At 36.1% G+C, this 24,029-nt stretch overlaps 1 protein-coding gene across 1 annotated transcript in view; it reads right to left on the reverse strand.

Moving 5' to 3' along the window:
- Positions 1–9,076: 9,076 nt before the first annotated feature.
- Positions 9,077–24,029, reverse strand: part of LOC140140378 (inhibitor of Bruton tyrosine kinase-like) — a 66,342-nt gene continuing 51,389 nt past the window's right edge. Inside the window, 18 exon segments of the mRNA XM_072162138.1 lie at positions 9,077–11,267; positions 11,779–11,799; positions 11,830–11,923; positions 12,939–13,040; positions 13,988–14,134; positions 14,547–14,664; positions 14,784–14,824; positions 15,110–15,324; positions 15,668–15,794; positions 15,840–16,159; positions 17,301–17,417; positions 17,419–17,480; positions 18,365–18,563; positions 18,995–19,105; positions 19,107–19,200; positions 20,090–20,607; positions 21,849–21,954; positions 22,688–22,907. Coding sequence (XP_072018239.1) covers positions 11,139–11,267; positions 11,779–11,799; positions 11,830–11,923; positions 12,939–13,040; positions 13,988–14,134; positions 14,547–14,664; positions 14,784–14,824; positions 15,110–15,324; positions 15,668–15,794; positions 15,840–16,159; positions 17,301–17,417; positions 17,419–17,480; positions 18,365–18,563; positions 18,995–19,105; positions 19,107–19,200; positions 20,090–20,607; positions 21,849–21,954; positions 22,688–22,907 — 2,741 coding nt within the window. The 3' untranslated portion in view covers positions 9,077–11,138.

The raw sequence follows: 24,029 nt of genomic DNA on the forward strand, positions 1-24,029 counted from the left end.
AACATAAAAGCAATTCAATGGAACACGCCTTGGGATCAAGTTATCCAATTTCGTTGTAATTCTGCTTAAGCTGAAATAATTTTGAGGAATGCCCGAGGGTTAATAACAACAGATATGCGGGAAAGATCCATAGCAAAAGGTGAGCGTGTGGACTTCTAATTACAACTGTTATTTTTCATTAGAAAGGTCACAGACCTTAATGATCCCAATGAATTGAGTGCAATAATAGTGGTGATTCTTACAGCATAACTAAAAAAAAAACAAAACAAAAAACCCTGTCTCCCCACTTGGGCCCAACCAACCCAGAGATTTACCTTTTCAAGTCATATACCTTAGCAAGCTCAAAATGTTCTACAAAAACTTTTCAATGTCAAGTTATATAAAGGGCATAAAAAATGTTTTAAGGGCCCTGGATAAGGAAAGTTTCGGCAGTATTTTTATGGGACATGAGAGTGTTTGACGTCGTATCACATTGCATTCTGAATCTGAGAAAACGTCCTTAACCATAATGATACAAATTTTATAACTGAATTATTAAAAATGGATATTTAAAAAAAATTTCTGTATGTACATGTAGCTGGGATGAAAAGTCAATGATCAATTGAAAATTTTGACCTTTTATATTTAAGATATACATTTTTTCCCTCAAAGACAACTAATTTTGTTGGTGTTTTGAGGAATAAAATCCATATCTTCATCACGCATAGGTCAAAATGTTCAATTTAATATAAATCAACTTTTCATCCAGAATTACATGCTATTATGAGATTTGAGATAGTTTATTTGAGTTTACTTTCAACGTTAAATATTAAAAATATCAATTTCTTTAATCATTTTCCCATTAAAATGTGTATTATTATCGCTGAATTTCAAAAATCAAGTTTATATCAGAAGGACATTCTTGGTGATTCAGAATGCAATCTCGATATATCTGATGTGCTCTCCTTGTCCCCCAAAATACTGTCCAAAGCGTTCATACCCCCAGCGCCCTTTAATAAAATTTATACATCTTGATGCAAATCATTTTAACTTGCAGTACTGTAAATAAGTTTTGACAAAATATTTTGCAAAACATCTTGCAAGATAACATTTTATTAACATTTTTGAAATGTGTTTTTTATATAAAATAAATGTTTTTAAAATGTGTCCATTACCTTTCTATAACTCAGACATACTAAATGTAAAACATTTTGACCAAAACAAAAAGGTTTTTATCACATTTTATAATGTTTTTTCCCCACATTCTTGTGTTTGCTGGGTAGTTGTACACATTGCATTTATATATTGTAATTTTTGTACCAGAATCTCTGGTCAAAGTCTAATCATTTCATGCCAACAAACCTACTGTATGTACACATTTCCAAGTATGAAAGCTTATAAAATGTTCCAAGGATCCAACTACATGCAACAATAGGATGATACTGGTCATGAAAAACACTCGTGATAATTACTGTATAATTAAATGGGAAAGAAAAACAGCAAGGTACCACGATGTGGTGAAACAAGTAAATACAGGCTAGATGGTACACAGGTGTCCAGAAAAAAAAACAGATTTAGGCATAGAAGTAAAGTTTGAAGTCAAAAATTACCAGTTCCAAGGCCCACACAGAAGTGTTAAACCTGCAAAAACAACAGGGATCAATGGGAATAAAAAAAAGTGCACTAGACACGATAAACCAAAATCCAAATTATAACTATTGATGGCCAAAAATTGCCCATTCCAGAACCCACAGAATTGTCAGGAAAACAATGCAAAAGTACACTAGAAGTGATGGAAAGCACTATGCACATAAACAGATGTACACAAAATCAAACAGAAAAAGAAGAATTGTTTCAAGCAGATAAAACTGCCCCTTGCTTGAGAAGTCTAGCTATAAATTTGCTCACTGATACTTCACATTCAAAATCTAGTCGGATTCGCTGAAGCATGACACTGTGTTAAGCAATGGAAGTTCAGAAGTAAACACAAGCCGATCACGATAGGTGATCACATCAAAAATATTGCTAAAATTGCATTTTCAACAAAATTTTAGAAATTAGGCCCTTCTACAAGTGATTCTTAGTTTCCTGTTTCCTGCCGCATCCAAAGTAGAGAATTGCAAAATATTTAATTATTTTATTTATATTTTGGATTTTTTCTCTTTAAAATAACTTTAATGACTCCCATTTGCTACTTTCTGGCTTTGATCATATCAACTATTTTTGAATAATGATGAATAAACAAAGAACATAACTGTACCATTATGCATAAAATCAAACAGATAGTTGTAAAATAAAATGCATGTTCCTTGCTTAAGCGGGTTGATATAGGTTTACCACTTGTTTTTTAAAATAAAAGAAAATAATAGATAATTAATAATTAAAAGTCACCCACATCCTCAAGGTTTCCAACCATGAAACAGGGAAACTAAGAATCAATTGTGAAGGGCCTTAGCCTTAGGTCAATTTAAATCAAAAGATACAGTCGACTCATCTAAACATTGTAAATAACTTTCATCCAAATTTCAACATAAACACAATAAATAACATCTGGTGCAAAAAATGTCACCGCTGTCCCAATCGAAAGACAAAAGTATCAAATGTGTAACTATCATGCGCATTATCAGGGTTCGAATTAGGCTGTGTCGCATCTAGCAGTTTGCTCCTTATTTTGAAGTATCTGCTACCCAATTTTGCATTTGTATAGCACTTTTTATAGTGCTTTAGTATATCACTATATGGAAGTATCATGATTATGATGAATTTTAAATTTTTAAACAAATTTGACCCCTGCACATTATATGCAAATTTGAAACTTGATTCTCGAAAGTACATCAGACAGTACTTTTCTTACAAGTTACATGTATGATAAATGTCTAGTCAGTTATTTTGGTGCGTTATTCGACTATCAGGTGGGCAAATTTAGCTGACTATCAACTGTGTTTAACTATATATAATCTAAGCTTAGTCAAGGTTTGTTTTTGTACCGCTAAATCATGAAATAGTCATAGTCATGATAGTGTGGCGGCAGAATTAACATCTCTCAGTACATAATAAATCGACATACGTGTTGCAAATGTTGCCAACATGAAAGCAAAAAGCTTAGAACTTACTTACATGTAAGTACACAATTGACGATGCTATGCTTTAGAGGCACAAGACCTGTTAACATCACAGAAAAATGCTCTCAAAGGTTTACAGAGCGAAATATTATACTATAGTGCAGTTACTGCAGTATTAATACTTATTACTGTACTATCACACATGATCATCACCAGATGCAAATAATAGTCATATAACGACCAAAAGATAAATGACTGACTATCATTGAGGACTGAGTTCCGCAGTCTACACTAGACTCGCTTGCCAGTCCTATATACGCCGTACCTATGTATATTGAGGACTGGCTTACGCCATTTTGGATGTCAATGGGAAATACACACTTAACGATTTGCGCCGGTTAGAAACTTGAAAAAAAATCTTTAAAATTTCATCAATGTATATAAGTGGTACCAACCGTATTGTGCTTGCAAATTTAAGACTCGGTTGAAACAAAATTAAGGATCGAAAGCATTTTAGTGTCCAAAAAGGCAAAATTATCGTCAAAGTTCTGCGAAATCGGCACCCTTCTTGAAAGGGTTCAGAATTGAATCGTGAACTAAAATATCCGATCTTTGCGATCAAAAACACAAAATTACAACTTTAAACATACTATTGGCAAAAGACATTATTACCAAACAATACAGAATAGAAAATTTGACATCATTTTCTCAAAATATTGAAGAAATTTGCTCACTAGACATCGAAAAAGCACGCAATCCAATTCCCGCTCAAACGCGTGGGAAACTGAAAGTGCGATAATCGGACTATACTAAAATGCAGCAAACCTTTACAGCGCGACTACCGTGATGTTGCAAATTCGGGCGCTAACAACGCAGACGGGCGCACAGTTCATTCATAAATTTCATCTTAGCAGCCAATCAGAGACAAGTGCGTGCAACGCAGTATATACGCGATGTGTATCCTTACAATACGCGCTCGTCAAAGGTTTTCTGCATTTTAGTATAGTCTACACCAGATGATGATAAGCTTAAATCGGGCAATGGCATGCATGCATACCTCACTTGCTTGAAACATCCACGCACTCCTCCTCATCCTTACTTCATTTACCAAAGCAGGCAAAGCACAGTCGATATATCTGTACTTACCACAGTTGTTTCCAAACATATAAACAATGTAAAACTTACATCATCCATGTAACATTGTGTAAAAGTCACCAAAGTTGCACACCTTTCGCCTAAATTCGTAAACAAACTGCATACCTTCACTGTTGTTGTTTTTTTTGTTTCGACTGGTGCTGGGCGTTTTTGAAGTTCCAATCGATTCCTATCGTTGTGAAAGCCTGTCGTTTACACGGGTATCAGCGTATGCAATTTTCAGTAAATCCATTATTTGTTCTAGGGTGTTGAAAAGTTCTGAAACTAAAGTCAATCTTGAGGGCAGCATGTAAATTGGCACATTCACAAATTTGGTATAATCATTTGGACTTAAATTATGATTTCATGTGGTAGCTTGTGGTACAATTTAAACAATCATTTTACATGAAATAACAAATGAAAGTTGCAATATCATATTCATTTTATATATCATCATAAATTTTTTGTGACCATCAAAACTTTTAGATAATTATAAATTGGTCTGAAAGATTTTGAGCTATGCCTTGGATGGCAGGTTGGCTGGTAGAAAGGGGAAGCAATTGGCACACATTTATGAAACTGATGGCGACTTGTGCAAAATATCCTGCCTGCTACTACACTAGCGTGTCAAACCCAACTAAACCAAAATAATCTAACACATAAAACTTCTCCTTCTCCATTAAAGGAAAATTAAATGTATCATCCGATATGTAATTTTATTTATTTCCCAGGTGCTATGCATGTGTGGACCGTTTTTATTTTGATGTTTTCGTTGGAGTGGAGTACTTACTTTAAATAGTACTGTAGCCTAGGCCATCAACATCACATTTCTAAGCTCACAATCTTTCTAAGCAATATGGCACTGATTTGCAAATTGATTTGCAAATGTGGGTCTTGGACAGCATTATAGTATGATCCACATTCCAAACTTTATTTCTCTCACCGTTTTGTGTTATCATCATATGTACTAAAATTTGTGTAATTTTCTTTATGTGCCCTCAAATCAGAGAAAATAATTTACTGGGACCGGAGACTGTAAATTATGTCATCCAAGCAAGTTTTCATTTGCCAAAATGTAGACTTTTGGGGGGAGAAATTGGCATTGATGTAAAAAAACAAACCAAAAACACCGTTAGTGGACTTTATGCCCCAAACGCACTTTGATGGCTCTTTTAGCAGAAAATGGACCTTTGTAAGTTTTCACAAACTTAGATCTTGCAGTGGCAGTAACAAATTTGGATAGATGACTCATAAAATGTTCAATTTCAGATTATTCTATTTTAGCCCAAAATTAAATTGCATTATTGAAATTTGAATTTGATGGAGTGTGTGCAAAAAGCTCAAACATTTTTTTTTTGGGGGGCTAAAAGAGAAGATAGGCCTCAAACATGGCAACTGTTGCTTTAATTTTACTTCTTTTCGGAAGTTTCACATAGGATGTCTCCCATGGAAGAAAAAAATTAGAGGGAATGCTAAAATTTATGGATGTATTTTAGGGAGACATAATTATATTGTGATTGTTCGATTTGTGTCAGTGTTGGAGGGTAAATACTGGTGTTACAATTAAGCTCAATTATTTTGACCGAAATGAAAGACCAGGAATTACAAATAAAAGTGCATTTCAAACGATTGATAATTTACATAGATATATACATGTAATTTAGCATAGGTAAAAAGAATGAAGTCACTGTTAGTTTTGGTAGAGGGAAGTGTATGTGCATTTAAAAAAAAAAATTTGGGGTAGTGAAATGTTGTTTTGAACTTTACTGTGTAACTAATATTACAGACACATAATCAGAGAAAATAAAATTATCTACTTTGGCTGAGTGGCAATTTCTAAAATGTGTTGAAATAATGAAAATCTGTTAGCTTATAAAATTTAGAAAACCAAAATTTTGGTTTTAAAAAAAAAAAAAAAAATGTACTTTTAGAAATTCTTATAAATTTATTACGTAAATACATGGACTTCAAAGTTGCACAAATTCACCGAGTACATTAGCAGGTCCGGTGACATGAGGATTTCATTTGGGGGTGCTGATTTTGAAAAAAGTGGACATTCTTCCCAAAATTTGGACCTTTTTGTCAAAAAGCGTAAAAAACTAAATTTGTGGAACTTTTTGCATATCGCACCCCCCTGTGTACAGGCCTGGACATTAGGGTCTATCTATGGGGATTTTGTTCAAAGGGGGTCATTCAGTGTGGTCTCCAAGAAAATGGGGGTCATTTGGAGTGGGAACACTAAAAATTGGTTGTCATTGACACAATTTGGAATTTCTTCAAATATCCAGATAGTATTCTGGTATCGCCAAAATATTGGGGGGGGGGGGCATTCACTCAAAATGGGTGGATATGCAGCCACATTACAAAACACCATTTTCAACTGCCTCTCACATAATAACATTTTTGTTTGTTGTCACCCAATGACCACCCCCTTTCAAATAATTCTGAAGTAGGCTCGGGGGGCCACTCCCATAATTATATTTGTATGCGCCATGGTCCTGTCACTAGACCCTTTTTGGAAGCAAACTCTCACGGCAATGACCCCCTTTTCAGCTTACACCCAATGACCTTATTTCTTTTTAGAAATTTACACCAAATCTGCAAATTGATGCACACATTTTGACATCAAAATTCCACATTTTCAATGAGTTTTGCACATAACATTTTGCCCATTCGTAAAATTGCTATTATTTCCCAGACTGGGAAATGCCAGAAAAACAGCCTTGGATAAAAAAAATAACCAATACGTGCAGTATGGCTTTAAAGCTCTGTCATTTAGTAATTTCAACAATGGGCAAGGAATAATTTTCTGCTGCAGAAAATAGAAAATACTCTATTCATTAAAAGAAAATACTATATTCAGTAAAAGAAAATCGACAAATGTTTCAATTTTGTTCAACAATTTGTTTTTTTATAATACAACTTTATTAAATAGTTTAAGAACTTTACAATGAGGTCAATAGATCTTTTAATAAAATTCAGCAATACTTCATTTCAAATGAAATTTTATCATACAATGTATTAAATTACTTAACAACATTCTACAGCTTACATTTCATGCAAGGCTTTAAATACATGAGGTAAATAAATTTGTTTTGATATGATATAGGCCTATAGTGTGATTATTTTACCTTGGGAAATTCCACACAAATAAGCAAGACTATAATAGTACATACCAGTACCAGACTCTCTCTAGTAACGATTGTTAAACCATTTCCACCCCAACCTTTTTCTGAACGTGACCCCATTTTATTGAAGTCTATTCACTTGCGACTCCATTTTAAAATTGAGTCACATCATTCACAATCCATCGTAGGCCATTGTTTGGTTGCCCTTCCAAGACAAAAATGTCGAGAAGGTAGGTAGGTCTATCTTTTTGTTTTGTCATGACTTCTTTCTCCATCTCCCCACCCCCCCCATTTTGAAAAGGCTAGTATTGATAAATTTTGCATTTTGGACTGAATTTAAATGGAAATACTTCTTGTTTTAATCAAATATGCATTTAATAGATAAAACCAGTAAATAACAAATATAAACCTGTCCAAATTTAAGGTTTCTTTTGATTGAAAAAAAAAAAGTGATTGAGAAAAAAGAAGAAAAACTTGACCCAAGATTTCTATTTTTTCGGTCGGTCGCTGAGGGCAAGAAAACATTTTTTTTGCCTTATCAATAAATAATCTTGCAAGTTGCAACCCCATGTTTTCAGCTTACCCCAGTGCCCAAATATGGGGTCACTTCCCACTTGTCAGGAACTTCAGTCTGTACTCCAGCGCTTTGAGCAAATGCTAGTGATTTAAACCTGTGGCCAACACCGACTCAACGTGAGTCAAGATACTATAGGCTCTCATGCTTCATAACTTACTAAATACAAGCTCAGAATGTCTTCAAACACCACCAAATATTGTGTACTGTTCAAACAATTTATTAGTGTAAATCAGCAATGCAAAATAGCAGATTATTGATCAGTTTTTAATACATGTGCGTGAATCGGACAAGATATGCTGTTTTTGTCTACACTATTTATATATTTTTGGAGTGGTTTGGGAGATAAAACTGATGGTATAAAATAAATTATGTATATACATACAATACTCCAGGGTTTAATTAGGTCAAGAAAGCCCTACCTGAAAATTGTCGTTTGGGAGGAAAAATGTGTCATTGGCCCCTGAACATGTTTTTAAAGCAAAACCTCCTATGTAACCTCTTGGCAGTTTTGTTTTAAACATGTTCAAGGCTGCAAAATACATAGGACGTTTTTTCCTGCACAACGCACGTAATAGTTGCCAGATGTCATATGTTGAGATTGTGCACATTATATAATGCAGACTTTTTCAAAATGTCTATAGGGCAGCTATTGCAGATAGGACCTTCTGTCTCTAAGTTAACAGTAGTTCAATTGTCAACTGACAATGTTTAATTGAGACAGAATTAAAGACCAGTTTTAAATATGATGCCCTGTCAACCAGACTGAAAATGCTGTACTGCGCAGGTCAGCAACCAATCACTGCGCGCCTTTAACCCTGATATCGACGCTTAAACTTGTCTTTTGATTTGGTCTCGAATTATACCCAATCACGTAAAAATACAGCATTTGGAGCAATTACCGAATAGGGTGCAACTCTACTAGTCTTATTACAAGACTGCCCTACCCCAACCCTAAACCCTAACCCTAAACTATGTAAACGAGGACTGGACTCAAGTCTAGCACGTTGCACCCTATTCGATAATTTTTCCCAGCATTTGCTTTGTTAAGCATAAAGCATATACAAGCATAAACTGCCCTATTGAGAAGCACACACTTCAAAATTATCTACCTCTCGATTCCCTCATAAAAACTTGAGCTGACCGCTTCAAGAATATCCACCTCCTAGTAGCGGTTCAAGGGGTTAGCATATTTTCCCACAAAAACAATACTAAGATTCCCCGTTTCCCCAAAGTAAAACTAAAACTGAAAATCCCACTATTTTGTCAACTATCATGCACATTTGCTGATATTTTCCTCTCCTCAGATCCCCCTCCCCCGAAAAAAAAAATTCTGAGTGTCACCACTGCTCCTCGCAAATAAAGATGCATTGTTTCCTGCTACTTTCTTGTAGATACTGCTTCTTTTACTGACCAATTCAAGAAGGAAGTATATGCGATGTTATTTACAGATTTGAATTTGTGTATTGTGACATATATTTCAAAATAAAACAGTACTTATCAAAATTAAACATGTTGAAATGATTGTCAATCAAAATAAATAAGGTGTATCCTCCGTGTAAGAGAACACCAAACAAATCCTAACTCTAATCATAACCTAAACTTTACCCTAATGCTAAATCCTAATCCTAACCCTAATGCTAATCATATTAGTATTTGGTGCTCTCTTACACTTAGGACAAACCATAAATAATCAACCATATCACATGCGCCAAAACATCTATGTGTTTTTGTAAACAGCTAAATTTTAGAAAATAAAACACTACATTATACAAATAATGAATGATAATGAAAATGACCGTACATCAACCTTATCACGCCCAAATTACGGATGACCTTTGCCAATACAGAGAAAACAAAAATGTGTTTAAACTTACAAAAGCAACAAATGATAATGCTTGTTACAAATTCAACAAATGATAATTTCAAAAAAATTTCAAACCTCACCCCATTTAAAATAAAACTGAATACTAGTACTTGAAACTTCAGGCCTGAGCCTTCTGTTTCATTTGAAATGATAAATAACTAAACATAATTTGAAACTAAAATCATAGTTCATCTGTCTTGGTAGAAATCACAATTTAGTATTTAAATGTCAATTAACTGAATCAATGGGCTATTCCAGTTGAAATCTATAACTCCCTATGGAAGACATGACCTTAATATTCCACACAGGGTAACCCAAACCTGGATGGGTAACTCAATTTGAAAGCTAAACTCCCTATGGAGTATAGACTTTTTGCAACCATAATGGGCTGCGATACGCTAAACCTAAACCCTACACCCTAACCATTATTGTTGCAAACAGAAATTAAGCCTCCTGTGTGGAATATTAAATTCATGTCTTAATAAGAAATGAAAGAATGAGCACTTTTTTTGGCCAATAACTCAAAATCAATCATTACAGACCTTTTTTGGTAAATCCCATAAGCCTTTGCGGGTAGACATGTGATGTCATCATGATGATGCGCACATCAACTGCTCACTTCACGGCTTTCAAATGCGCTAAACGATGTTTGCCAAATGACGTCATCTCAGGTCTATCCGCAAAAGTTTATGGGATTTACTGAAAAAGTACATAAACGATATAAGACTCATTGGCTTTGATCGCATCAACACATACAGGTAAATCCATCAATGCAGTCATCAGTAATCCCTTATTTTCTTTTGAATCCCATTAACATTTCTTTTACTACACGCAAAAATATCTAATTCTTGATCATGAGAGGATATACCTCCAAGCGCCAGTGTACTTTTCTTGGAATGTGCATGATCATGATGATCGTGTGACCTACATGACTGAACCGTGATTTTGCCTAGCGATGACCATATTGGAAACTGTGATTGGTCATTTCTCAAAAGCTTTACTTGCGCCATAAGCGTATGGTCTTTGCATAGTTTGCTCGACACAAATATCTGGCGTTACCAAGTTGGCTCTCATGATCGAGAATTAGATATTTTGCCTATAGTATCCCACCCATCATAAAGCTTCATGTCTCATCCAGGCAAAGAGCATTTGTAATGCGATCCAAGCAAAATGAGTATGATGTTGATCAAAATCAAAATTCAGTTTTCAATTTCATTATATGAGCTATTTTCAGAGTTATATTTTGCTGAAAATCATAATTAGACTTATGGTTCCAGAGATATAGCCATTTTAGTGTTGCCCAGAACAATAAAATATACTTGAATACTATTATTGCTTATATCTCAAAATTGATATTCCCGACATCCGACTCATTTTGCTTGATTGCATCACATTTATCTCTTGCCTTTCTTCCATGTTGGTATAGCAACCACAACCCCAACCCTTTCCACTGTGATGTACTCATCTACACACTCCGTTACTTTATACATCTGCTTCAATTCTTCTATGGCTCTTTCTTCCACCTGTAATGACAACAATAGAGTCTCATAAATGACACGCGTTGATTTAACGACACGTATAAGGACCTAAACTTGATGGCAAACTGCTTTTTGAGCCTATACCAACCCTTGATGACCTATACTTACTGACCAACATGATAACATGTAAGGGGATACAGATTACATCATAAATGAAGACAGGGGAGAGAGGGGATGTGTGTGTGGGGTGTGTTGGTTTAACTGGTTAAACTAAGGACCTAAACTTCAAAGTACACTGGTTTTTGAAGACTTATACCCAACCTTTGAGGACCTAAACTTGATGTCCAAATACCTCCCTCATATCCTCAGAATTGTTACTGTAACCTATAGGGGTAGACCAGGTATCTCACCCTTTGAGGAACTACACTAACTTTGCTGTCCAAAGACCTCCCCTCATATCCTTATACTGCAGAATGGGACAGCGTGGTATGTCTGTCCAAGTATAATATTTAAACACAATCTCTGCTCTATCATTCACCATTTAATGTCAACCTACCTGGATGAGGGAGAAGGACTTTTTAAGCATTTGTTCCAGTTTTCACGTTGCTCTGCCTCCGACGTTTAAGATATTTGAGAAGCTCACAGAGGGCGCTGTAGGTGGTGATTTTGCAACCATACATGTGTGACCTTGTTGCCATGGGCTGTAGCAAAGAGAGAGAGAGTAAAGAGAGGAAAATACAAGAAAAATAATTACAACACAAAATCAAATCACATGGAAAACTGCTCTGATAGAATCAGTGCAGCAACGGCTTCCAAGTTATAGGGCCGTAATTTCATCCAAGTTGCACAAGGACAAGGTCAAAATATTGGTCATTATATCATGATTACAGTGACTTTAGCCGTGTGATAGTTTTTATTATATCATGATTACAGTGTCTTTATAATTTGGTTCACCTCAAGTTCGGTAGTGACGTAAAGTTAAACGCGCGGAGTCTCCACGCTCGCATACATGGGCGGCTGGTCAGCACGCTTGCGGCTCAATCGTTAAAAAACATTGACGTCACTACCAAACTTGAGGTGAACCAAATTATAGCCGTGAAAAGAAACCATGTGATTTCATGATATAAAACAAATATTACATGTTAATATTCGTGTAATAGTAAAATATATCATTTGGTAAAATTTGGACTGATCTATTTCACTCGGTTACGCCTCGTGAAATAGAAAAGTAAAAATTTGACCTCATGATATTTTTTTTTGTACTATCACACTCATAGGCATGTAAAATTTGTATACTATTACTAGTCTAGGTTGAGTTGAGATGTTTTCTGATCTAAATAGCCTCTCTCGCAAAAATTAAAATGCAGTCCTCACTAATCTGGACCTTTGTTTTCATTCTCTACCCATACTTCAATTTCACTTTTTTTCTATTGTTTCAACAGGTACTAGTAAAAGCCCAGTCCACTAATAAAGTTGAATATGGTAACTGATAATAAAATTTTGATACTGTTCACCTACAATACTATAATGCAAATAACACATTTAGTTTCAATCACATGACTTTCCAGAAACAATTGAGCTACAGCACCATTGGTGCTCTTGTTAAGCTTGTGGTTGATGGCATGCAGCAATAGCTGGCAGTGCATTCTGGGATTGCATTAGATTAAACTCTGGTAACACTGAACAATATTGATTGGAATAGAATCTTGTTCTTACTTATGGTATTCTGATGGGCTCTCTGGAGATGTAGCACCACTCCTATTTGCAAGCATTTCTCCTTCTGAGGTCCGTCTTGAAGGCGGTGATCTAACACCATAGCTGAAACAAGAGAAAAACATCATGATCAATAACCATAAGCGAGGTGCAAAACAACGAGTCTCTGTGCTAGACAGATTTCTCAGTCTGACTTGGAGGCGTCAGTCTAGAGATGCCTTGCTTTTGTTAACAGTGGAGCATTTTAGTTCCCATAATGTTAAAATGTCACATCACAAAATTTAATTGAGAAAGTCTGCTCTATATTAAACCCCAACCAAAATATTTTTGTAACAGTCACTTTGAACACATGAATAGTCTGATAAATAGGATCTGATACAGTAAAAGTGGAAACTTTTGTGCGATTAATTTTAGCGATATGCCTAATATAACCTGTTCCCCTGGTTTTAAAATGTTTGATCCGCCAGCGTCAGTCTAGAGATGCCTTGCTTTTGTTAACAGTGGAGCATTTTTAGTTCCCATAATGTTAAAATGTCACATCACAAAATTTAATTGAGAAAGTCTGCTCTATATTAAACCCCAACCAAAATATTTTTGTAACAGTCACTTTGAACACATGAATAGTCTGATAAATAGGATCTGATACAGTAAAAGTGGAAACTTTTGTGCGATTAATTTTAGCGATATGCCAAATATAAACTGTTTCCCTTGTTTTAAAATGTTTGATTCCAAGTTTCCTTTCATTGATCTATACACAAAACGAATATATTCAGTGTATTGTTATTTTCTTGGTAACAACTTGAAACACAAAAATAAATGTAGCGCCAAAATGTCCACTTTTACAGGAACCTGAATCTCGATATAATCCCCCTAAATCTTTATCACATAATGAATATTAAATAAATCACAAATATGTAGGGGACTAGATAAAATTGCAGGTTATTGCCCACCCATCTCAACCTTCATTCATAATCATAATGAACCATGATCTGTCAATTTTGACCTTCAGTTTAACATGTTCTTTTAATTTTATCTGTTAGCTTTATGCATACCTGATCTGCACTTGTGCATTCGGCACTGGGATATTTTGACTTCGTTTTGGCACATTCCATTTACTGCTGCTAGCTTGACCTTTGACCTCTTCTTCCTGTAACTTCTTCAAGGATGTTACTGATGCAATTGGCTTGGCAACTGATGCCCTTTGGGAGGAAAAAAAGCAAAACATTTCTGATTAAAGATTCAACACTACACAACACTATTTTTTCGTTCACCTGGAATTTTTCGCTAGGTCAACTAGCGTTTTTTCTGCAGATGGTGATGCTGTGATGATAATATTTTGTCTACAATCAGGATAGTTCTTTTGATGACGCCATATGATTTAAAAAGTTTCTGGTTCAAACATTTAGCATTTTAATTCTTTATTCACATCAGCAGAATTCCAAAAACATCCAATATTTTTGTGATCTTAGAAAGGAGAGCTGACAAATGTCTGCTAAAACTATGGACATCATGAGGTGACAGATGTACAACATAGGCTAAAAGCAATACCATTATTCTTTAAATCCTAAACCCAGTGTGTATTATCATTATGTGCAAAAGTATTATACATACCAAGGACAAGAGGGTGGCCTCTCCTCCGTCACCACTGCATCCCCACTGCCGGACACTGGCAATGCTACCTCGGCCGCTGCAAACTGGACGGCTAATTCTTCTTCCGCTGCTTCTGAGACTTCTTACCAATGGTAACACCAGGTGACTTCATTGAGGGCGCTCCTGATGAGGATGATTTCTTATTAGGAGTTGTTGAAGACGATGATGACACGCTGGCTTGTGACTGCATGATGTTACGTAAATCACTCAGAGTTGGATCAGGAGTAGATGAGCCAGGGCTGCAATGGAAAGTTAAGTGGTGGGTCAGTTTTGCTTCCAGTGGACAAATTTTTAAAAAGTGCTCACTCAAAGTTTCCTGTTACTAAGACCTAACTTTTGAGACAGTTTGTATGCTTGCTGGTGTAAAAGTAACTATAAGGCATGTTGTTTTACCGCCTTATACAGAAACTCAACCATCATGACAAACTGTAAACAAATCGTTCGAGTTTCCTGAGCAAACTAATCTTTTTTTCAATTGTGTCTTCAATTAAAGCAATCTTATTCTCAGCCATCTATATAGGTACCTTTGCCATCCCCATGTTCTAGGTGACATAGCCTTGGTTTGATGTTCCACTGATTGAGATGTTGTAGAGATGCTAAGCTGCTGTGTGATAGCCTTGGAAGGCGTAGTCCTGTAGGCAACCTGCTTGCTTCCTTTAGGAGTTGGTGGTGTATTTGGAGGAGTCATGTAGGAGTCTTTGTCACCTTTCCTTATCCACATTCCTGCTGAAGGAGCAACCTAATTGGTGCAAAACAGGAATACCATTTTTCTAAAGTTGTTAAAACAAAACAATATGGACAATTTCCTGATTGTCAACAATCATGGACTAATTTTTGACAAAAACTAGTCATTAAAAATATTAGAGATAAGCTTAAGATCGCCATTATTTTCCATGAAAGAACTTCTAGGTATAAAGAAGTAATAATTGAGCACAAGATGGTTATGAGAAAAAATATGAGCCTTCTTCAGATGCCAAAATCTCAGTTTTGATGAGTTAATTTGGAGGGAATGAGGCTGTGGATTAGATCCCCAGCCTTTAATACATTGTGTTCTTTTCAATTCCATTATCAATCAAACTTACCTCCTCAGTAGTCTTTCCTTCCTGCACCATTTTCTCATGACCTTCTATTTCCTGTTCTCCACCACCCAATTCATCAGTTTCCATGGCAACAGGTAAGATGGAGGCTTCACTTTGTCTGCCTTTCTTTCTACATCATTCAACACCCCTTTTCTGGTGATATCATATGCTTTACTGAATCATCTCCACTAACAGATTTTTCTTGTGTCTCCATAACAACCGGTGCGAATCCTCAATACTCTCGCTTATGGAGACACTATTACGTTTCCCAGAACTAGAAGTCCTCCTTCTTCCTTTTCTCTTGACACGAGCCTTCTTGGCAATTTGCTCCATATTATTAGCTGATCCTTGGTTCTCAATTTGCGTCATCTCACCACCGTCGTGATCCTCCTCACGAAGGCTACTTTCCTCGTCAGATGGATCTTCAGAGTCTATGTAGCTTATATCTGGGCCACCATAGTATGGAGTGATCACGCGGTAACACATGGATGGCAACTGAATTTACAGAAAGGAAAAGAAAGCAGTGTTTATCTTTCTTGGGAAATCATAATTTAAGTGCTTCTTTAGTTATAGATCAATCATAATAAAGATGTAATGTTTACAAAACTTTTCAGAATGTCAACAATTCTGAACACAAAACCCAAACTTTTTATAGAAATTCAAAAAATTAGGGTTGGTATTCTTTTTTTTTTTTTATTCTTTTTCCAGATTTTCAAACTTGGGGTCATAGCCATGAGTGTTACCCCATGAGAACTACCTGCTGATTGGCCAAAATGAATATTGTGTCCAATTTTGAACCAATCACAGTGGGTATTAATTAATTACATCGCCTGCAAATGCAAGTTTGACCATAAAGAGTTTAAAGCCTAGACATAATTGGCAATTGAAATGAGCATTTCAAGTTTTATCAACCAATCAGAAATGCTGTTAGATGAACAGTAGTGTTCAGGGGGTTAATGGAAAGAATATGGTACATGTACAGTATTTGAAATCCTCAACAGATGTCATCTAGAATGCCATTGCAATTTTTTATGAAAATTCTTACCTCTCTCAGTATATACATGAAAGAGCTAGCCAAAAGGGCATCTAAGTTAAGCATCCCTTCTATTTAACTGCATAAACAATTGTAGAGTGGTTTTCCAAAATTCACATCTACTTTGACCCATTAGAAGAAAATCACCTTTTGTTAAGTTTTGCTTTACCAGTGGAAATGCAATATGTAATGCAAGCGGTTGGGAAAGTAAAAGATACGGGATAGTCTTAGTGTCAATATTCATTATTATAATCATGAGTGCTATATCTTAAAAACTCGATAATTAGAATATGTGCTTACTATCAAGATCTTTTGAAAACATGAAATTGTATCAAAGTCTGGTGCTTATTGAGCTAATGGGGTTGACACACGCTTGCAGGTTTACTTGTTCGTGATATAACTATCATACTATGTGTATCGATGATTTGCTCAAAACCCTTTATACTTTTGTGGATGGGGCACTTCATGTTTGCATGTTTTAAAAGTGATTGATAGTAAGCACATTATGCTAACTATCAAGTTTTTACGGTATATGCTTTTGATTTTGACCAAAAGTAGATTGAGTAAGTTTTGGAAAACCACTCAATTGACAAAATATCATACCATATCTCTATATGCTTTTGTCAGTTCTTCCAACACCTCTGGATCCAACACTTCCAATGCCCTTGCCTCCAAGAGACTGGCTAAATTGAGCCCTATGAACTGCTGGCAAGTACATGCATAGCTGTGTGGCTTGGTACACAGAGGCAAATTGGAGTAATTCTGCTGCATTCTTCAAGGTAACTATAGGATGAAAAAATTGATCAGAACGTTGTTATATTCCCACACCTTGAAGCCTTTAAAATTCAAGGTCTTTTCAAGGACTTTCAAGGTCCAAAAGCATGATTTTCAAGGACTTACCACAACACAAAAGCCAAATTTTGTCAAAATTATACTTTAGGTAAAATTCCAATTTTCAAGGACTTTCAAGGACCTTGTGCAAATTTCCAGGACTTTCAAGGCATTGAAAAGGTGTTTCAAACTCAAGGACTTTCAAGGACTGTGGGAACCCAGGATGTAGTACAGATTTTTCCTTCATGTGAATGATTTGGTAAAATGGGACTACAATTGTAAGACAACATGCAAAATTTGGTTTTTTATTGCCAGTTAGAACTAACTAGAGGAATTAGGATTTTTCTGGAATCGGGAGCAAGTCCATGCCATAATTGATTGCAAAGTTATGGGCTTTATGTCCATTTTCTTATGTTTTTTGTTCCTTATATCTCAATTCATTATTATAGACTTTGGTCTCAGAGTGTGTAATAGTGTATAGATCTAACCTAAACAGTAAAAAAAACCCCAATTGTGTCTGGTCGCTAAATGGGCTCATCCACATAAAATCCACACTCCCTCTGTTGAAGATTTTAAAAATAATTACCACAGGGGAATATGAATTTCAAATGGAATAAGCTCATTAGGCAGCTCCATTTGAAACTCTCCTCCTCTGTAGAAGATTCAGGTTGAATCTTTCTTCATAGGGTGTATGACATTCAAATGGAGCTGCCGAATGTACTCATTCCATTTGAAATTCATACCCACCCCTGTGGCAGGTATTTCCAAAATCTTCCACAGTGGTAGTGTGGATTTTAAATGGAATAGCCCAATGGTATCAGGCGGTGTTTACTTACTCATGTCAGCCAAAGCACCTTCACATATCTCCTTGAGCCTGGTCATTAGTAACTGGTCAGCAGTGGTCAGTGTGTTACACAGTAATTCAATATCCTGACATTCATGGATGAATGGTGCGTTGGCTGTGTAGATGAAATTGAGGATTATATCCAGGATTTTCCCAGGGATGGGAAGCTTGAGTGGATCAGTACTGGAGGTCTGTCAACAAAATAAATAGTTACAAAATGGTAAAGACAATATAATATTTAAATTTTTACTACAATTGAGGACCAAATTAAAAAGACTAGTTTATGTATGACGTCCTGTTAACCAGACCAAAAATGCTGTACTGGCGCAGGTCAGCAACCAATCACACTGCACATTCATTTGCCCTGACTTCAGACACAAACTTGTCTTTTTAATTTGGTCTTCAATTTCAGTTACTGGTTTGCACATCTAAATTAGTAACCCACTGACTTTGTGTTGTGATCATTTTGATTGTGGTTCCACACACAGATAGCGTGAACCCGCTGACCTGGCAATGATCAATTTCACACAATGATGGCAAATTCATCCTCATAAATAGATGTGTCATTACTGGAAACTTTGAGCAAATGACGTATTTGGACAGAAAAACATGCATCACTCACCTCAATCCAGCCAGCTCCCAGCATGCTCTGGAAATACTCCAGTCTGGCTACTAGCACACATTTATGGCATGAAAACAGCTGTCCATCGTCTGATTGGAGAACTACATCAGTACAGGTGAGGTGACCGTTTACGCTCAAATCGCAGTTTCTTCCCACTTGGTCGAAAGTTCTGCAGGTGGCCATCTCTGTATTTAACTTGGTCCAATCTGAAATATATAATAGAAAATATTATAGAAATATTAGATCTTATCAATGTTTTTCATGATCTCACATACATGTGACATGATTTACTTGGGTAATCTTGGGGCTATGCAATTCACCTCATGCTCCATTTGTTAAAATTTAAATTTTGAATTTTTACAAATACACCAAATTTCATGTGTATATTTCTGGTATCAATTTAGAGCTTTTTGTAGCAAATATGTTATCAAATTGGAGCTAACAACATGCCGCACACGACTGTGTCAATCAAGTCATCACAACATAAGCAGGTTTAGATTTACGACATGTTACATAAGTGAGAATTTTCATTTTGTGTTGTGTTTATCATAACCTCATAACCAAGTATTATTATATGATAGAGATGTAGTGTTTTCACTTATTTAGTGTTTTCAGTATTAATTGTAAAGCTTAACATGAATCCTCTCCACACAGGTGTTGACCAGGCGGCGAGTGGCATGATAGAGCCGGCAACTTGTGAAACCGCCTGGTCGTATGGCATTTTCCATATACTCGGTTAGTTTTGTGAGGTTCATTATTGAACCCCAACGGTTTTAGCTTCGATTTATATTATTTATTAACATAGGCCTATTTATTTGTGATATTTCAAGCATTTTAAAATTTCAAAATAATCCCATTAAATTGGTTGACGATGAAAATTTACTGAATTTAGAGGATGCACAGTGACCACCACCTGCTGGGTGTTGACTGCACACTTGTTCCAAAGTGACATACATGCTGATTTTGCTAGTCCCAGTATCTAATCATGCACATTAACTTAAATGCCCAGAGCGTACACACACGCTTACAAGGGCGGTCATAAGAGGTTTTCTAGCCCTGTTCATTCACATGAATTTCTCACTCTAGATCACTAACCTTTTAACCAAGGTACTAACACCAAATTTCTTCGCCACTTCTATCACCAATCGCACTGGCAGCATCGCATCTTCTCTTTCTCCCTTCTCTGCCGTTTTCTTCTTCCTCTTTCCTCCGTGTCCCTTCCCTCCTTTCTTTGACCCCTGGTGCTCTTTGTACACAGAATATGCCGATCTGCTCCGGTTCAAATCTGTGATGGTCAAAGAATCCAGACCTATGTGTAGATCCTGTTCTGAGTTGTCCTCTCGTAGTACATTACCGGTATGCGATGATCTGTACTTATAATCTCGTTTGAATACGTCGCATGTGTCTGTGTAGATGTAACGAAGCATGAGCATAAATATCTCGTAGTCTGCTTTGTCGGTCACGTCAACCGTCATCTTGCCTTCGTTATCTATATGCGCAGAGGCGTCTGTGTTGTTCTTTTCTGTGTCAGAGTGAGGGGAGAATAACTTTCTGAAATACTCGCTGCGGTGGGAAAGAATATATTTATGGGCTGGTATTGTTCTGTTGCCAATCTGGAATGAAAGACAGGTAAAGATTTTTGTTATGTACAAAAAGCTTCGAAATCTAAAAATACTTTGACAAATCAAGTGCTGATGTTAAGTAATAACCAGTTTGATTTGTTCGGGATGGGTTTAACAACCCTGGATAACCCAAGAAAGCCTCTTATGAAGCCTATTTCCAATGGGGTCCAATAGAACACCAGGACCGGTTAGGACAGTCAGGGGTTCACACCCTAATCTTCTCGATACCGACTGCAAGCTAGATGTACAGGTTTGTAAATGTACATGGGACCGACAGCTTAATGCTCTGCGTGCTAGCCATGCGCTGTCAAAGGAAAAAGTTGAAGCTTTGCAATTTTCTCAAAATATCAAGAGCTATCTTAAGAACTACAGAACCAATACTAGGCATGTTTGTACTCATTTTAATGCATTTTTCATGCTGATTCCAAATATGGTCATTTAAAAATTTACATTTCTGAAATTTTTGGATTTTTGAATTTTTTTAAACTTGTTGTCTGCAGTCGACACCAGCGTGAAGAGAGTTAACGCCCCATCTGAAGGACAGAATTCTCTTGACTCTAAATGGATAGCTAATTAAATTCTTCATTTTTCCCGGTCAATACACCAGCAAGTTTTCCACAGACAGAAATTGAAACCAGGACCTCATGCATGAGAAGCAATAATTCTAACCACTGACCCACTCTATCCAAATGAAAAAAGTTTAGCTTTCAGTTACTCATGGTCACAGGGTATTCCCATACACAAGAAACAAAAGGTTTTACTTGATAACCTGAAAGTGGACATTTTCATGCAAATGTTGCATTTGGCAAAATTTGAACTGTTTTCACTTTTTTATGTTCACAATTTTCAATTTCCTTTACCTTGCCCTACAAAAGGACTATATGTGACCATCCACCACGACGTGGAAGTAAAGTCGGCTCTAAATCATTTTCTGTTTATTGCAGATTGGGAAAGAATGCGCTTTCAGCTTTAAAATGACACTTCAACCAGCTTCATCAGACATCTGGAAGTGAAGTTATAGTGCATCAAAGGTCAAATTCCTAATATATTTTACATAGAAATCCAATACTGTTTTTGATTGTATCTCAAAATGGAAAATGCTGACTTTACGACCAGTTTGTGGTGGATGGGCACATATATGTGTGTTTACTTTCGCGTTATCTGCTTGGAAAGCGAAAACAAACATCACACAAAAATTTGCACTTTGTCACAGATGATATTAATGTACAAACCTTGAAGATGACATCATGAATAACATCAGTCGTATCTGCCTCGCTCAAAAGGTTACTGAAATGTGTCTGCATCTCGGACTCACTCACCAATGGAATATCGGTTAAGCTGAAAAAAACCCACCAAAAACAGGACAAATATTAGGTTAAAAACTGTGGCAAATGACATTCAGTGTTTTCCCTTAACCCCCTGAGCACTACCTGCCGATCTAACATTGCCTCTGATTGGTCAATTACATGATATCTTCACTTTAATCACCAATCAGAAAGGAGCTTTGCAAATAATTCACCCCAATTTATTTTGTGGTGAAAATATTCTAACAATGTTGCTGATTGGTCCAATTGATAATGGAAACTTTGCCATGAGAACACTTTAAGATCCAGATTTTGATTGTTTTTGGTATAAGCAAAAAATTGTGCTATTTCTGACTCTACACTGGCCCATTTTGCAGAAACTTATTATCGATCCAACTGACTCAATGGGCTACTCCATTTAAAATCCACACTATCCATGAGGAAGATTTTGGAAATATCTTCCACAGTAGGAGTATGAATTTCAAATGGAATGAACATATCAGGCAGCTCCATTTGAATCTCATACACTCTCTGAGAAACCTGAATCTTCCACTGAGGGACAGTGCATTACAAATGGAGCCTCTAATGTATTCATTCCATTTGAAATTCATAATCCTCCATCAAGATATATCCAAAATCTTTCAGAGGTAGTGTGGATTTTAAATGGAATAGTCTAATAGTTTTAAGTATGAAATATCAAACCTAAGATCAAGAGTAAATATTTTTTGTTAGCATGCCCCTCGGTCCCATAACAAAATTTGTCTCACCTCGTTCTCGGATCGGACTGCAGAACGGCAAAGTTCCTTCCCTGCTGGTCACAAGACACACCTGTAGCCCGGAATGTAGACGGTAACCTCTCCAAATGAACAGTCTCATATTCTTCTTTCTCAACTGGTCCGGCAAATATGAACGCATCCTCTGAACCGGGAGGTGGCGGGGAAGACGCTGACAGTGGGCGTGTAGGTGGCGGTGACTGTGCGCTTGATTCTGTCAAAATTCAAAGATGAATCATTCCTATTATAGTTTACTATCCTGGGGTTATTATACACAGTGTATGCAAGTGGTTCACTGATCAATAGCATACATTACTGCCTTTCTTACAAGGACCCCGATTGGTTAATTACATTTTATAGTTATCCGAATAACCAATCAAAATAGAGCTTTTAGATCTGCGAGTAATCTTACCATATTTCTGATTGGCTCAATACATGATATAGCTCTCTTTGTAACCAACCAAAATAGTTCTTAGGCAAAACAAATTACATAATCTGAGCTAAAATCTCAAGATCTGCATAAAGTATGAAACCTATATGTGATGTGATCAAGCAAAATGACTTTTTTGTCAAACAAAATCATAATTCAATTTTCAATTTTGTTATGTGGCATTTGCGATGAAAAAACTCCATAACAATTGGAGAACATTGTAAAGCTGCGGTTCCAGAGATATAGAAATTTTAGAAAATTTTAATTTTGCTCAGAACAATAAAATACAAAGGAAGTCAAATAATACTGATTATATCTCAAAATCAATATTAGCGACACAAAAATCATTTGGGTTGATACCCTTGAACATGTTTAACAACAACACTGCCAAGAGGGGCCCATAACACAGGTTTTTCCTGCCCAACGACGACCTATTGATTCCTACAGAAATCCATTTTCAAAATTTTTATTTGATTGAGCTTGATTTTGCAACTATATTTAATTGATTGACCTTTCTCCATCAAACAGATCAAGGTAACAACTACATCTCTGGTCAGAATAAAACATTTCTATATCTACATTGCAGGCCTGTGAGTGGTTTTTCTTTTCTTTTCTTTTTAAAGTGTAAAATTTACCTACCAAACAACAAATTTATGCGTATTTCACCGGAAATAATTGAAGATTATAAGCTTGTATTTCACTGCATAAATATGAGCGTCAGCTCAACAAAATGACAAAATATGGTAGCCATTATGTATCTTCTCTTAATGCCATATGATTTTATAAAAGCAAATGTAACACTTCTGATGGATGATTTGGATTAGAAATATCTATCGGACAATCACATATCCTCATCACGGGGCCAGGGCGCCATTTAACATCATTCCGATGGGAGAAGTTCTAAAA

The sequence above is a fragment of the Amphiura filiformis genome, chromosome 19 (genome assembly GCF_039555335.1).
Source record: "Amphiura filiformis chromosome 19, Afil_fr2py, whole genome shotgun sequence".
In the NCBI taxonomy this organism is placed as follows: Eukaryota; Metazoa; Echinodermata; class Ophiuroidea; order Amphilepidida; family Amphiuridae; genus Amphiura; species Amphiura filiformis.